Source organism: Charadrius vociferus, unplaced genomic scaffold, assembly GCF_000708025.1.
Source record: "Charadrius vociferus isolate BGI_N301 unplaced genomic scaffold, ASM70802v2 scaffold663, whole genome shotgun sequence".
Classification (NCBI taxonomy): domain Eukaryota; kingdom Metazoa; phylum Chordata; class Aves; order Charadriiformes; family Charadriidae; genus Charadrius; species Charadrius vociferus.
Window position 1 is genome coordinate 430524 of NW_009647670.1, and position 15060 is coordinate 445583.

At 40.8% G+C, this 15060-nt stretch overlaps 1 protein-coding gene across 1 annotated transcript; it reads left to right on the forward strand.

Annotated features, from left to right (window-relative positions):
* Positions 1–260: 260 nt before the first annotated feature.
* On the forward strand, positions 261–14169 carry LRRC38 (leucine rich repeat containing 38). The gene is made up of 2 exons (XM_009881071.1): positions 261–998; positions 13916–14169. The coding sequence occupies exons 1-2, from the start codon at positions 371–373 to the stop codon at positions 14167–14169; spliced, it is 882 nt and encodes a 293-aa protein (XP_009879373.1). The 5' UTR covers positions 261–370.
* Positions 14170–15060: the final 891 nt, after the last annotated feature.

Genomic DNA, 15060 nt, shown 5'->3' on the forward strand with positions numbered 1-15060 from the left:
AGGATCAGGTGTGATTTCCCGTTTGCTGGAATATACAGCAAATATGCAAACAGGCTCTCGGCTTTTTTTAGCTCACAAAAGCAAGGGAGTCCTTTGAAAGATCCTCCGCTTACCCAATCATCGCTTTGCCTGACACTGTACAGCATTATAATATTCTGACAGTGTAAATCCTCACATTTGCCTCCCTCCCTCTTTCCTTCAGTCGCTCTCCCTGCCCCCTCCCAAGACTGCTGCTATCGGATCTGTGATGATATGTGATCTCCTGGATACAACCACACACACACACACAAGTACCAGGCACTGCTGCTCAGCTGAGCAAAATGTCTTTCTCTTAGAAGTGGTGCTCATCACAGCTTTCAAATCCCTGACGATGTTGCCATGCTTTCCTTTCTGCCTTCTGCCTTTTTCTGTCTTTGTCTGCCTGCTTTTCTTACCCGTGGGTCATTTTTGCCCTGCTGTCTGTAGCTGTATGGACTACCACACCATAGATTGCCGGGATCAAGGACTCCCAAGTGTTCCTAATCCATTTCCATTGGATGTACGGAAACTTCTTATAGCTGATAACAACATTCAGGCTATACCAGCTGATTTCTTTATATTTTATGGAGATCTAGTCTATTTGGACTTCAGGAATAACTCCCTCACCTCTTTAGAAGAGGGCACTTTTAGCAGTTCTACCAAACTGGTGTATTTAGACTTAAGCTACAATAATTTAACGCAGCTTGATGCTGGGATATTCAAATCAGCAGAAAAACTGATAAAATTGAGCCTTGGAAACAATAACCTGGTGGATGTGGATGAGGCTGCTTTTGAGAACCTGGAACAGCTCCAAGTGTTAGAACTGAATGACAATAATTTACAAAGCCTAAATGTGGCAGCCCTAGAAGCGCTTCCCTCCCTGCGGACTATACGCTTAGAGGGCAACCCTTGGGTCTGTGACTGTGACTTTGCCAATCTTTTCAGCTGGATACAGGACAATGCATCTAAGCTCCAGAAAGGTAAAGCTCGGTGGCTCATGGTGCAGTGTACGTTTCTCTGTGTGTGTGTCTCGGAGGGAAGGAGGGTTCTTGGTCAAATTGTCTGTGTGCTGCCTGCAGTGACCCAAACTGCGTTTTGGGCAAATGGTAATTGCATGCCTTCAGCAAATGAGTCCATTTAAATGATGTTGGCTTCTTTTTAGCAGCAGGTCCTCGTCCCAGTTAAGCAATAAAATTTAAAAATTAAGCCCTAATAACTTTGATTTATACACTAAACTTACAGAGGCAGTGGAAAGAGCCTGTTTGAATTCATTCAGCCCGGAGCTGGTTCTCTTCCAGACTTCATTTTCTCTCTGGTAAATATATTTTCTGCAATAAGCCCTTTGAGCAGCTAAACATTCTGTGCCAGCTCCTTAGGAAAACTGATTTTTCTCTCATTTTACTGGTCAGCTATAAAGCTGCTACAGAAGAGTTAAATCCCTGTTTTATGCAACTGTGTTTGTCAGCCCTTTCCTGAAAGTATTTTGTTGTGATACCCTGTGTTTGAAGCTCTCTTCAGTAGCTCGATTTTGGCTCTTTTCATTAAAATAGCACTGCTTCTAATATTAGGAATAAATTGAAATGGCTCTGGAACACCCTAAAATGCAGGACATAAAATTCTGGTATTTGGGCCAGTAATTTTCAGAAAAGCAGCAGGGGGAGGGGGGAGAGCATTAAGACTGCCATGTATAGGGAATCCAAACTCTCGTTCCGCATTTCCCACCCGACCCCAAAGCCTCTCTTAATCCAGCTTTAGCAGGAGATCATCTCACAGTTCATGCCTCCCAACAAGCATGAGGGCGTAAACCCGTGCCATTGAGCCGCCCGGCTGCTCGCAGAAGGCAAACTGCCTGGAGCATAAAAGCTTTGTAAGGGCTGCAGAGGGTATACAAGTAGGACCCGACATGAAATCACTGGTGTCAGAGCTGTGTCTGAGGGGGGATGTCTTTGCAGAAGATGGGGAGAGCTGAAAGGCTGGTGGAGAGCTCAGAAGAAGGGGTTGAGGTCAGGTAACTGTTCCTTTGAATTCAGGCAAACAGGGAAAAATCACAGTGAGCCGACAAATTTCAGAGATCTTTTCTCTCTCGGTTGTCAGAGTTTGTAGTCAGTTGTTCAGGTTCTTCCTATGCTCGTGACCTAGGGTAGTGTTTCTGTAATACACTCATCTAGGTTGCCCTGAATATTCTGAGCTGTAAAACAGCTGTTTTAAGGAAGCAGTCTGCCTCAGTGAAACTTTCATCTTCCTTCTTTCTAAGCCAGACCTGGGCCTGTTCTCCCACCGCCCCTGATGCTTTAACTAAAGTTTGCTCTATTCAAACCAAGTATTTGCCTGTCTCTCATGCTAAACATCTGTTTGCTTCCCCATGCTTTCCACCTCTTTTAATGAACTTCTCCTTCCCCTTTATCCAGACTGAGTCTGTTCAGTTGGAGAGTCTGTCCCAGCACACCTCTCTTCTACCCTGTCAGTGTGTTAAGGCATATCTGAACGTATCTCAAGTGCTTGAGCTTTCCCATAGTGTTGCTGGTGTTCCCCAGTGTCTCGCAAGCTTAGAGATGCTTCCTCATAGCTTTTTCTCATCCACAGTTGTGTTTCGGCCAAATAGCTAAAAAATGACTCGCTCATCCAGATGCTCCAAACTTTCAGTTAGATTTGATTTGGGAAGACAAAGAGGGAAGGAGCAACTGTTCCAATGGTTGGTTTTATCAGAGCTGTGCCCCCGACGTGGCCTAAGCAAATGATTTGCGTTTGTTCCCGGGAGCAAATCCCCTGATATCTGTGCAGCCAGTCGTCTCAGTGAGATCTACTGCATGTATGCAGAAAAGCGTGCAAAGTCAGCGTTTTCATTGCTTGTGAGCTACTGCCACAAAAATACTGGCTGTCTCCTTTAATAAACTAGCAAAACGTTATTCATGAGGTTAGGGCAAAACTAAACCCAAAAAGGAAAGACAGTCTCAGTGACATTTTAAAACCATATGGCCACAATGGAGTGCCATTCAAAACAACTTTTGGAAAGTGAGTGTAAAACTCATTATTAGAATTATGATTTGATTGCATTTTATATCCAGTTTTCAGTCTTCAATGATGTTGCAACATTATACTCCTTAGGAACAGATCACATGAGCATTACTTGTCTGGTTGTACTTGTCCAAAGCCACATTTGCTGGGCCTTTCCTGGGAGGAGCGGGAAGAGCAACTCACTGAAAGATTCCGCATTCAGACTCCCTGGCTTCCTCATGATACTGCTGTAAGGCTGGAGGCAGAAGTATTCTTGCAGGAAACACATCAAGCTAAGTAGGGCAGCAGGCATTAGGTCTGGAAATACTGCAAAAGAAAAAGACAGGCATATATTTTCAGTGCCCGAGAAAATAAAGCTTAGTTAGTTTGGCTGCATGTTTTCCCCTTATAATTCTGCAGCAGCTCGAGTGTTTGCACTGCACGCCCTGTACAAATGGGAAACGGCAGGAAGGGAAAAGGAGTTGGCTGGCATTTTTCTTCTCTTGGTTTTCTTTAAGAATAAACTGTGATTACCAGCACAGAACAGTTCCATGGCAGGTTGAAGTTCCCCAGCCTGTAAATGGCACAGTTTGTAACCTGGCTTTAGTGAGGAGGGAAGCTGCGGAAGGGTGAATGGCAGTAAACTCGCATCGGTGATCCCCAGTCCTTTAGTGGAAAGGACAAAGCACTGCAAAGAAATTGAAGGCTCTGTACGCAGCCGGGCGTCTTACGCTGGCTTGGGAATGGGGTAGACAAGAAGGGATATGCCAAAGCAGAAATGCACATGCTCCAACCAGTCTGTGGATGAACTAGGATCCAGGCTGCAATTTGGAAGTGTCATTGTAGCATCGCAGTCCCTCAAGATTCAGAAGTGGTAGCAAGAAACAGGAGATAAATGGCTGGGAGAAACACACTGACAGATAGATTTAGGTTCTGGCCATTTATTTTGATTCCTCACTTTGAATGACGCTTAAAATAGTTTAATGCGCCCTGTCTGCATGCCTGAGAGAAATCACTTCAACTGTTTCTAAGCCCAGCCACCTCTTAATTTGAGCACTGCAGTAAAATGGCATGTTAGTCAAAGCTTTTTTTGCAAAAGAAGTACCAAGTTGATTTAAAAACTGGAGATTTGTCAATGTGAACTGAAATCTCACTAATTGATCCTTAAGCTCTAACTCTGTAATTAAGGCCTGTGGAGAACTCAATTGTCTGAACAAAAGCCATACTCCAACTCATTAGTTTTGCAAAAGCCGGGTCCATTTTCTTTCTGGCGTGCTCCCAGAAATAGCTTGTAAAGTTATAACTTAGGCTGACCTGTCTGCCTAGCTGACTGTAAAGCCTCTTCCCAGCTGAGCTGCCTGTGCACATCTAACTTGTCGCTTCACCCAGACAGCTGGGATTTGAATCATTTTACAGATCCCAGCATTTATTCATCTACCCTAAATTTCTAAATAAAGCCTTAATTGTCAGCAAGTGAATACTCTCGCATGACAGATTTGCAGGCAGACTTATTAAAGAAACTGCACTAAAAGTTTTGCAGTTAAACTCAGCACTTTACCTTCAATCAAACTCAGCACTTTAAAACAGCAAACCTATTTTTACACTTGTAAAAAGATATTAAAACCAGCATTTTTATCATACTTCAAAACCAAACCACATTTTTTTCCCTCTGATTTGGTTACTAATTGATTAAAACCAAATTAGTGTCTATAGTGGGAAGCAGACAAAGGAACTGGGACAATCAGTGGAATGGTGATAAGTGGATAATATATAACAGTTTTTTTTCCTAGAGAAAATGAAGGATTCACTATGGGCCAAAGTGGTTTAGCTGTAAAACGTAAAGATTTTTTGTAAAAGGATGTTTGATTTTATAGGCATTTGTTAAGCCTGACCGGCAGCGTGGTGGCCAATGACTCATATTAAAGGCTACACATTAGGAGGAGCATGGAGATTAAGAATATAGGATTTTTTTTTTTAAATAGAAAAGTTGTTGTAAGATCTCTGTCCCATCAAAGAGAGGCGTAAAAGCCTTCATGGAAGGTTTTACTCTATGGGGGCATGCAAACCCTCAGAACAAAAAATAGCTTGAAAGAACAAAGGTTTAAGTTGGTCTTAAAAATATTATTCAAAGAATTCAAGGAAATCATATCTGAGGTGTATGCTATCATGTTCTATCCTCTGCTTGCCTATATTTGATCCGGCTTCTTGAATTTAACAAAAAGCAATTGACAAGACTGACGTTCTCTAAAGTGACAGAAGAAATTAAGAAAAACAGGAATAAAAGCAAGAGAGGTACTGAATAAAGGGAAGGATGGTTATAGGTTGAGTTAAATAATTTGAGGGCATAATGTTTCAAAAATGAATTCAGTGAAGTCTAAGGAAATGTGACATTCATTTTTGTGAGATCAAGAGTCACCTTTGAGATTTCTTGCGTTTTCTGCTTCAATGGGAGCTGGAAATCCTACAAAAATACACTTGGTAATTTCTCATATTTGGAAGAGCTTTCCTCTGCTTTCAGAGCTCGTTCTGTATCACATTTTATCTTGGCTAAAATTCCTTCCTTACCTCATCTCTTAACCTACTTTTTTTAGTAATGCTGTTTGAAACTCCAGGCCTCATCCAGCGAAGTGTTGTCGCTGGTGCGCAGGAGCTACAGAACCCAGGTTTAGGAACACTTCCTTTTCAGTGTTTAAACACAAATGGCTTTGATGGAATAAATTTTTGGTGAAAGGTGTGGTTTTAAATTAGCGCGTAGCACTGCAAAAGACATTTCTTAAACCCTTCTGAGGATCTCACCTCGATGAAGGGATTGGATTCAGACAAAAGGGATGTTGCAAAAAGAAATACAAGTAGCTTGCAGTGGCCACTTTGAAGTGCTTTGTCGAGATCTCTGTTGCTGATTTTTACTTTCTGGGAACATGCTGTGGGCAGCTGTGCCTGTGACCTTGTTTGCTAATGACTAATGCATTTTTAACATTACTTTTAATTAGGGTTTAAGTATTCCTTGGAGTGTGACTGTAGTGTCTCCTTTCTGTCATCTTGCCCTCATTTTGCTTTTTACTGTTTTTTTCTTCTCAGTATCTTTTGGGGAAGTTGTGTAGAGTTTCTGGGATTGCAAGAAGCAGTCGGTGTCTGTGCTTTCCATGCTAGATGCTATGGTGTTTTCTCAATCTTTTGTGTTTACTACATACTCTATTTAAAAGTTCCCCACTATCCATTGCAAGACTGAAAAATTTTGCTGTCGTCTCCTAAAACAGTATTAGAAAGACTTTTAGCAGTTTGAGAAAGTTTAGACTGAGCGTTTTTATGGGTAGGTTGTGTACACTGGTATTTTCAGAAGGACTTGAAAAATTCGTTCAGAATTGGCTAGCAACAGAATTCCAAATAGATTTTTGCTGCCTGTGTGATAAATAAAGGAAATAGATCTGAATGTTTGAAATTAAAGTAGCACAAGTTTAGGTGAGGATGGGTACTCAGTGTTAGACTTCCCTGTTACAGCCGGGATTAGCTGGCCCAGTGTCACTGCACCGTCCTCCTGAATGCTAACGGTTGCGTTCACACCACTAGAAGCAGAACTGGTGCAAGAAGCCTGAAGAAGACTGAACTGGGTCCACTTGCAGAACTGTATCCTAAACTAAGGTAATTGCTGAGATTTACTGGAAAAAAGTTCATTAGTGGCAGCCAATCCCATGTCACAACACAACGGCCATAGCTAGGACCATGTTTTCCTTCTTCCCTTGGTCAAATGTTGCTCCACTTTGGAAAGTTGTGTGCACAAGACTGCAATTTTATAAGATACTCAAAGGGGTTTCAGTGCCAGTACTGATGCAGATGCTGTTTAACTACTTTAAAGACTTCCGCAGCTAGTACCTTCTCAATATGGATGGATAGGTAAATTCTGGTGAACCGGCGTATTTCCCGGTAAAGACTGTCTCTGCAAAAGCAAAGGGTGGCCGTGAGAGGGGGTAGGAAAAAAGCAAGAGCAGGTGGCAATGAGACTGTAAGCAGCCTTCTGGGACAGGAAACTCAGGCTGAACTCAGTACAAAAAGAAAGCAGTTATGAGATTCAGAAGTGAATCAGTGTACTGAGAAAAATGATTTCTGTAAACCTGTTTAGAAAGTCCGTGCCATGAGGTGGTCTGATCGTCTCTTGCTTCTCGGGCTCTTTCTGTAATCCCATTCCAATCTAAGATCTATTACTAAATTTATTCCGTAAATAAAACAACATCTTACTTCACTAGTCCAGGCCTTTATAGTAGCCCTGGGCTCACTGAAAATATTAAACAGTGTCTTCAAAACAAAGGATCATAATTACATGAGAGTACAGGTTTCATTTGCCCTAGGAACCTAACTAAAAGCCAGTGAAACAACTGAGCGTTTTCTAAGTCCTCTTGACTTCTCATTCTTTACCAGTACCTATTTATTCACTGCTACGTAGAGAGGGCTGCCTTAACTTCATATGCTAATACAGAACCAGAGCACGCTTCAGCTAAAAAGGACAGGCTGTTCTGTCCATTACAGCCATTGGGTTCTTCCCCGAGTGTCGTGCACATGTTAGCACATCGCTAGTACAGAACACAATATCCATTTTTTGGGAAAGGAATTAAAAGCCCTAAGACCTTTCACACATTCAGCAGCTTTTACTCTGTTCAAGCAGAAACCCCTGACAGAAATTAGATTCCCTAACAAGCGCATCGAATCTGTTTCTATATATACATGTATAAATATATAATTTGATATCCTAGTCATTTTCAGTAAAACGATCTGACTGCCACTGGCTTTTCACTCTGTTTCTTCCATCTTAAGGTTTTTTGGAGTAGGAGTACTTCCTTCTTTCACGGATTTGAAGATGTGAGGACAGCATTTGCAGATGTGAACACCTAATGTTAAACTTTATACTTAGGCTTTGAGACAAACTGTTAAGTACCCTTTAATGTTGATCGATGAGACTCAAGGGCACTTGGCCATAAAAGTTTTATTTAGGGACCTAAATCTAGGCTTCAAGTTTTTTTAAGCCTACTCTTCTGATAGCTTGAGGCTCTTTCCAGTGAAATTTCATAGCTCTTCAGAGGCAGTGCCTCTCACTGCTTATTAATTCATCTAATAGATTAGTGACAGTGTTTAAGTAGACTAAAGAGAACTATAGCTGGAGGCAGAATACCATACAAGAAATAAAATTCCACATTTAAACGTTTCAAGTCTGTGTCAACTACATTCAGCAACACGATAAACCAGCTACATTCCACACAAAAGTGCAAGTGCCAATTTTACTTAAAAAAAAAAAAAGAAATAGCATATTATAGTGCTTTTTCATTTCTTGTATAGATTGTCATGAACACGTGTGCATGAATCTCACTTAAATGTTTATGGCTTCAGATATTTTTCTGGATGTATTTCCCATACATATCAGTGTGTGTATGAGTGGGCATTTTCAGTATCTCATACTGTTGTACATTGCTGAATGTTAGGAAACTGGTTCTCTTGATACCTGGATTTTGTGAACTCTAGAAAGACCCAGCAGAATCGAGGCCTCTTTTTCTTTCTTTTATTTTTTAAACTCGGCGTCCAACATTACAGTTGGGAAATCTTGCTCTGAGGGTTAACAGACAGACCGTAATATTGAAGTAATAATGAATTTCAGAAGTTCTCCAATAAAAGATATCGTTAACATAGGTATTAGAAATAAGCAAAGACGGAAATACAGAAGGAGTCCTTCAAAATAGTCAAGTAGACCTGGAGTAAGTGATACCTCTTGCTGCTTGTCTTTACCTGGAGGAATATAAAATGAAACTCACAATGCAATAGTTGATCAGTCAATGTATATCGGGAAAACCCACGTCAGACCCAAGAGCAGGGAACTTCAGTGCATTTGCCCAGCCAATGTAATGTTTGAAAATTCCTGATCAAACGGTACCATTGAGAAACATGGTTGAATTATGGCTACAAAGTCCCAGCAGAATGCTAATGCAACTTGGTACCTGGGTTTTTGTGAGGTTTGGGGGAAGATCAATACAGTTATAACTTGGGGCATTACAGCATTGTCAGTCTGTTTTCATTAATTTGCAAGGAAATTATTAATCATAGTATAGAGACTGGTTTCAGGCTTCATCCATTTTCTAAGAGCTTCATTTTTATGGGGGAAGTATTTCAGCCTCTGACTCGGCAAGATAAGTAGGCTTGTGCGTAGTCCTTTACAGAAACAAATACAAAGTGTTTATTAGGATCTAGCTGCAGCGTAATTGCTTACAATTTATTGTCGAGGTTTAAGTGCTAAACTTCAGTGGAGTTATAATCCTCTAAGGGTAAGGCATCCCAAAGTCATATTGTTCTAAAACCTATAAGGGAATTTCATTGAAATAAACCTTACCTGGAACCCTCCTGCATCACTTCTTTCTAAACACATGTATCTTTTTTTAAAAAAAAAACAACAAACAACAACATGCCTCTGCTTTTAACATTATGGTTCTAGAATTCCAGCATTTTTGTACTTCCCATGTTACTTAGACAATCTGTTCTTCAGGGTATATACCCATATTTTCATCTTTCTTTATTTTTTCAGTGTTCAGAGCCAAGCCTATATAGAATCTAGCACTTGTCCCTTGACTGGGACCACAAAGCATTCCCTTTTTAAAAGCAAGCAATACCTTACAGCTTGCCACTGTGGTACATCTGCTTCTTCCGATGACATAGCAGAAAGATACAGTGTGTGTGACATTGTCCTTGGGGACAGCTGATGTTATTACAGATAATGTGATGGCCCTGACCAAAATAACATAAGCTATGTATTTATAACACACTCACACTTGTTATTTCATTTACAGATTTGTTTGGTATGAAGAAGCAACTCTTTGAACATGTCGTAGGAGCAATGAGATATATATAACTGTCATCAAAGGTTTTCTTTCTGCAGCCAAGTACTAAATATCAAACTTATTTGAGATACCCTTTACAAGAAGCCTGGCTGATATTTTTTTTTAAATAATAAATTGAACAGGTTCTACAGAATAAAAACAAACTATAAAAAATAATACTATTCAGGTGGTTAAAATGTGTGAAAGTAGAGCACTAAGCACTAAGGTTAAATGCCACTCTCCTGTCCTCTGAAAGTCTTATGTGTGGGCACAGGTAATTTGATTGAGCCAGTCGATATGCAACAGAATCACCTAGAGGAAAAAAAACCCACACCTTATAATTAATACTGGTCACTTTAGAGAAGCCATTGTTTTGTTCATTGTTCATGCAGAGGGTGTATGATGACCTGGGGTTACTTTCTGCCCAAAGAACAAAATTGGATGTATTGCTGGGCATGAGTGTAGTAGGACAGGTGGAGTACAGAACATCGGTTCTCCACGCACACTGGATTCTCACTGGAAGGACGCAGGTGAAATGGTATTGTTCATTTGTCATCTTAAGCAGATATGCATGTGACCTTCAGATTATGATGTTTTCAGGTAAGCAGTTAGAAGCACTGGTGTGATAACCACTGCTTTGGGAGGAGAAATTCTTTGTGCCGCCAGAGCTATAGCCGCTAGTCTTACTACTGTTACAAATGAACAGTCTGTTCTAAATTCTCTTTGGAGTCGAAAGAAAAGCTTCTGTTTACCGTGTTGGGTTTTGCAATAGTGTCACGACACAGCAAAGAAAAATATTCACTGAACAGGATGGGCTAATAAATGTTCCTCTCTCCCCCAGACACTGGCATGCGCTTCCACTGAGCTCTGCAGTCCTCCTAGGCTGCTTCCAGCCCAATTTTAGCAGACTGCCTTGTGTGTAGATAGGAGAGGTCTGTTCATTCCCGTCTTGCTGAAAAGATGGTGCATGCACAGGGTGGCTGAAGCTATAGCTGGGAGCTGACAAGGTCTCTGTGCTGGCCCCTCGGTTATGATGTTGTATTTTGCCTATTGCCATCTATTATTCTCAATGACTAAGAATTCTGTAAAAACTTGAGGCTAAGCTAGCACATTGGGGTGTCACCGAACAAAGCAAGTAGAAAATTCCCATCTCATCTGTTTGGTTTGAGAACATGACCTAGATTCCAGTACCCATGGCTACATGGAGAGGAGCTGTTTTATTTCTTGTTATTGTATAATCAGACTCAAAATCATTACAGTACACTGATTCTTATAACAAGAAGTACCCCCTAAGTGACTGGGTATGTTGCAGATTGTTCTGTTTGTATTCTGTGTGTTGTGATGCTGGGTGAAAGCATCTGGGAAATAGGAATAGAGCTCACAGTCTACAGGCTCAGTTTTGATCCATGGTAAAACTGCTGTTGGTAATGGTAGTGAATAAGTGGGATCCTGCTTCTCCACCTCTAGGATCCTGGGCGGGTACCGCCATACTAAGTTATTTCTAGAGGCAAGGGATGCAGTTTGTAGAACTACTTAGAACAATGGGGGTGGGGGGTGTTGAGTCTTTTTTGCACAGTCTCTTTAATATATTCTTTTACTACTTCCTTCCTTTTGGAAGCTTAGATCAGGTACTCCAGCTCATCAAGGCCACTCCAGCACAGAGGTCATTTTAAAAGCTGGCAGATGAGGACACTGAAGAATTTCTTTTGCGGTTGGTCAGAAATAGAAAAAGTAGAGTTGTTTATGGTAACCTGTCCGTTCTTTCTTTAGACGTGCTGTGACCATGGCTCCGCTGCTATGAAAACAGCAGTTCTCATGAGGTCTTAACAGCTATTATAGTCGTTTGTTTTACAGAAATGCAGTTGTATAGCAACTTTTTTTTTCTGATGCTTGCTGCAAGTGAAATGGAATTTGTTTAGATGCCATGTTCACTTGGACCAGGCTTTTCTGCCAAAATACTGCAATGATCTTTTCCTATTAGGAAGGAACTTCCTCTTCCAATTAATTAGAGATATGTTACATTCATTTTCTTGCCATTTCTCCACATCAGTGGTAACTGCTTTGATAACTGTCAACATCATGTTGATTTATTAAAAACTGTTCGCTTTTTAAAATCTGATTAAAAAGACACAGGTCTTGGAATTCAAGCCTATAGCTTTTCACTCCTCCCATATTTCTCATGGTTTTGACTAGAAAAGGATATCCATTTGTGTCGCCTTTTGCTTTTCACTCCTGTTAACCCCTAGAGTTGCTATTCCCAAGTCTTGATGAAAAGAAAATATGGACTCAGTGAACAACTCTCACTTTTTTCAGTAGAAAGGTTTGTACAAAGGGCTCTATCACAGCTCTAGAGTGCAATAGTGTGTGCTTCCTCTAGCCATTTGTGCAGTCGAATCCACACTCGGGTGCTCTGGTACGTCAGCTTGTATGCAAGACATGATATATACGAATACTGCACGTTCCAGATTTCCAAAAGTCTCAGAGGATGTTTCAAACCATGTGGCTCTTTTACCTTCCAGGCCAGTTCTGTAGACAGGAGATTTCCAAGACCTGCAAAGCCTCACCCTCTGGTATACATCGCCAGTGCACTCCAGGCTCAGAGAAAAAAATATAGCACGTATTGAGGTGGCGGTTTGCCTGGAGGAAACTGTTCAGCCTTGGGTGTGTCGACTGTTGTCCTGTTCTGATAGCAGTTTTTACTAGGTTGTTAGCGAGAGAAGCACAAGGAAGAGGGAAGGCAACAGAACTTCAGGCAGATATGACAGCTACAGGATGGATTTTAGGGATCAAAATTTAGTACGATCATCGTTACAAGGTCAAGTAAGTCAGGGTGATAATTGGATCCGTAGTAGACTTAGCTGAAACTCTCTCTCAAATCAACATAACAGCTGGGTTGGATCCAGATAACCAGCCAGGTTTGCACCACTAACCCAGGGAGCCTGGGTTTAATAGTAAAACATCATAGGCCATAGCTATTCAGCCACAAGAAAAATGGGATTCACAAAAGCAGAGGAAATCTTACCGTCACGCATTCCTTATTTAAAGTGACATAATGGTTATATGGTAGAGCTGTGAGCTGGAAACACCCTATGCACTGTGTGCACACAGCAATGCACAGCTGAAAACTGCGAGACCATTCTGTGGTCATTAGTAGACAGAGTAAAAGTGTATCAAGTAAACCAGCAGCAGTTCTCCTGTCATTAATACACAATTCCTGTATTTCCCCTTTTCATTCATATCCTTAATAGCAAGGTAAAGGCTATCTTGCCAACAGCCATACAGACTTAATTCATTTCATTATTTGTTCCATTCCGGCCCTGTTAATATACTCTTCTGATCTTCCCCTGTTGTGAATGAAGAGGGCGTTCAGCGTATGCAGTGAACTGTGTGCTTTTGCTGTCCAGTATCAAACTATATTCTCACCAGTTTTTAAATTTGGATGGTTTTTGCATTCGCTATGAAGAACCCTGCTTTAGGCGTTCTTCAGTAATGCATGGAGGAATAATATCTGCTAGTCTGCGTGTCCTTGTGACAGTCAGAGAGAAAAGGTGAAAGCAGGTCATAGACAAACAAGCATCCATTAAACCTAAGCTGTTGGTTTGACCAGAAGTAAAAGACAACTGTAGTTTTGGAACTACGTGGAAAAAAAAATAAGTAGTGTAGAAGGCACCAAGGTGTGGAAGGAACTTCAGTATTGCTGTTACCTTGTTTTAGAGTCAGGATTTGTGTTCAGATGAAGTAGCTGGGAAGTGCTTCCAGGTCTCCAGACTTAGATGCATCTAGAGTTCAATGTTTACTTGTTTAAATCCTCAAAATCATGGTCCCAAATCCTACCTGACCTCCTGGAAGACTGAAGGTGAAAAAACTTAATTTCCAGGAGCCACTCAAGAGGGTTACGTATGGCTTTTGGATAGTGACAGATTTTGTTCCATTTTTTGTACAAATCCATAAACCTAGAATTAACCCTGCAACTTTCCTTCAGCCATGCAGTCTCTGACCGGAGCAACAGAAGAATATTCTGCTGATTTGTTTCCCTTTCCTCTTCTTTGCAGGTCTCCATGAAATCCAGTGTTCCCTGCCTGTAGAAAATAGAAGAATCTTTCTGAATGAATTATCTGAGGTCAGCTTTAGTGAATGCAAATTTAGTTTGTCATTGACGGACCTTTTTATCATCATCTTCTCTGGAGTCGCAGTCTCCATTGCTGCTATTCTATCAAGCTTCTTCTTAGCAACTCTAGTACACTGCTTCCAAAGATGTGCTCCCAGTAAAGATGACGATGATGATGAAGACGACAGTGAGGACTGAACTTAGTCTATATACTTAAGTTTCCTTGGTTTATAAGTTGCTAGATCATCAGCTAAAGCCTAGGAAGAAAACAAGTAGAGCAAAAGCTTTAAACATGAATTAAATGAAATCACAATGTGTAAAGATCCATTCTAATCTCATGACGGTCACAGGTAGGAATTGCAGTTTGCATCTAAGACTGTTAGCTTTGCTTACATATGTAACCTGATGATTAGACCGGGTTAATTTCTATGATCCTCAAACTCTGCATTTAAATTTGAAGGTTGGAGGAAAAATGGGGAAAGGCAACAAAAAAAAAAAAGTTCCAGTGTTTTAAAAGACTAACTCACAGCTTCCAGATTGTCCTTCTGATGAGATGCTGATTTTTATAAGTGCTTAAGAGCTTGTTCTAAATGCACTTCGAAAAGGACTGGCTAGATGGAGGCATTTCAGCTGGAAAATAAGGAACCAATTTGAAACAGTGTCCTTCTTAGATCTAAGTAGTGGGAGATTCTATTAAGCTCACACGACCTTCTAAGTAACAAAAGGCCATTAAAACGATTCCTAGAATTGTAGAAAGCCTTACAGGAAGGTTGGCATTTTCTTTCTGCAAATGTTCTCTATAAACATTCATCCAGCAGTTGCAGGCATCATTCAGCCAAATTTTTTTTTTTTTTCTATAAGTGAATGCGATTCTAGATCTGAGTCATCCACTGCAGCTGCCTGGCACCTTTTTGGTCATGGCACAACTACTAAATATAACATTCTTTTGCATTTTTAAACGCAGTGAAGTAGAGGATTTCCCTTCCCTGTAATGCTAGGCACAAGTAACTGTTGCAGTATCGAGTCCGTTTTGTTATTTTAAAACACTAAGGGCTATATTCTGCTCCTGATTATACCAGAGTAACACAA

What these genes read in the sequence shown, in the direction of transcription:
- LRRC38 (XM_009881071.1), top strand. Translation starts at nt 371, where the DNA reads ATGTTGCCATGCTTTCCTTTCTGCCTTCTGCCTTTTTCTGTCTTTGTC. An exon ending in TGCATCTAAGCTCCAGAAAG is followed by an intron (nt 999 to 13,915) that starts GTAAAGCTCGGT and finishes TCTTCTTTGCAG; the next exon opens with GTCTCCATGAAATCCAGTGT.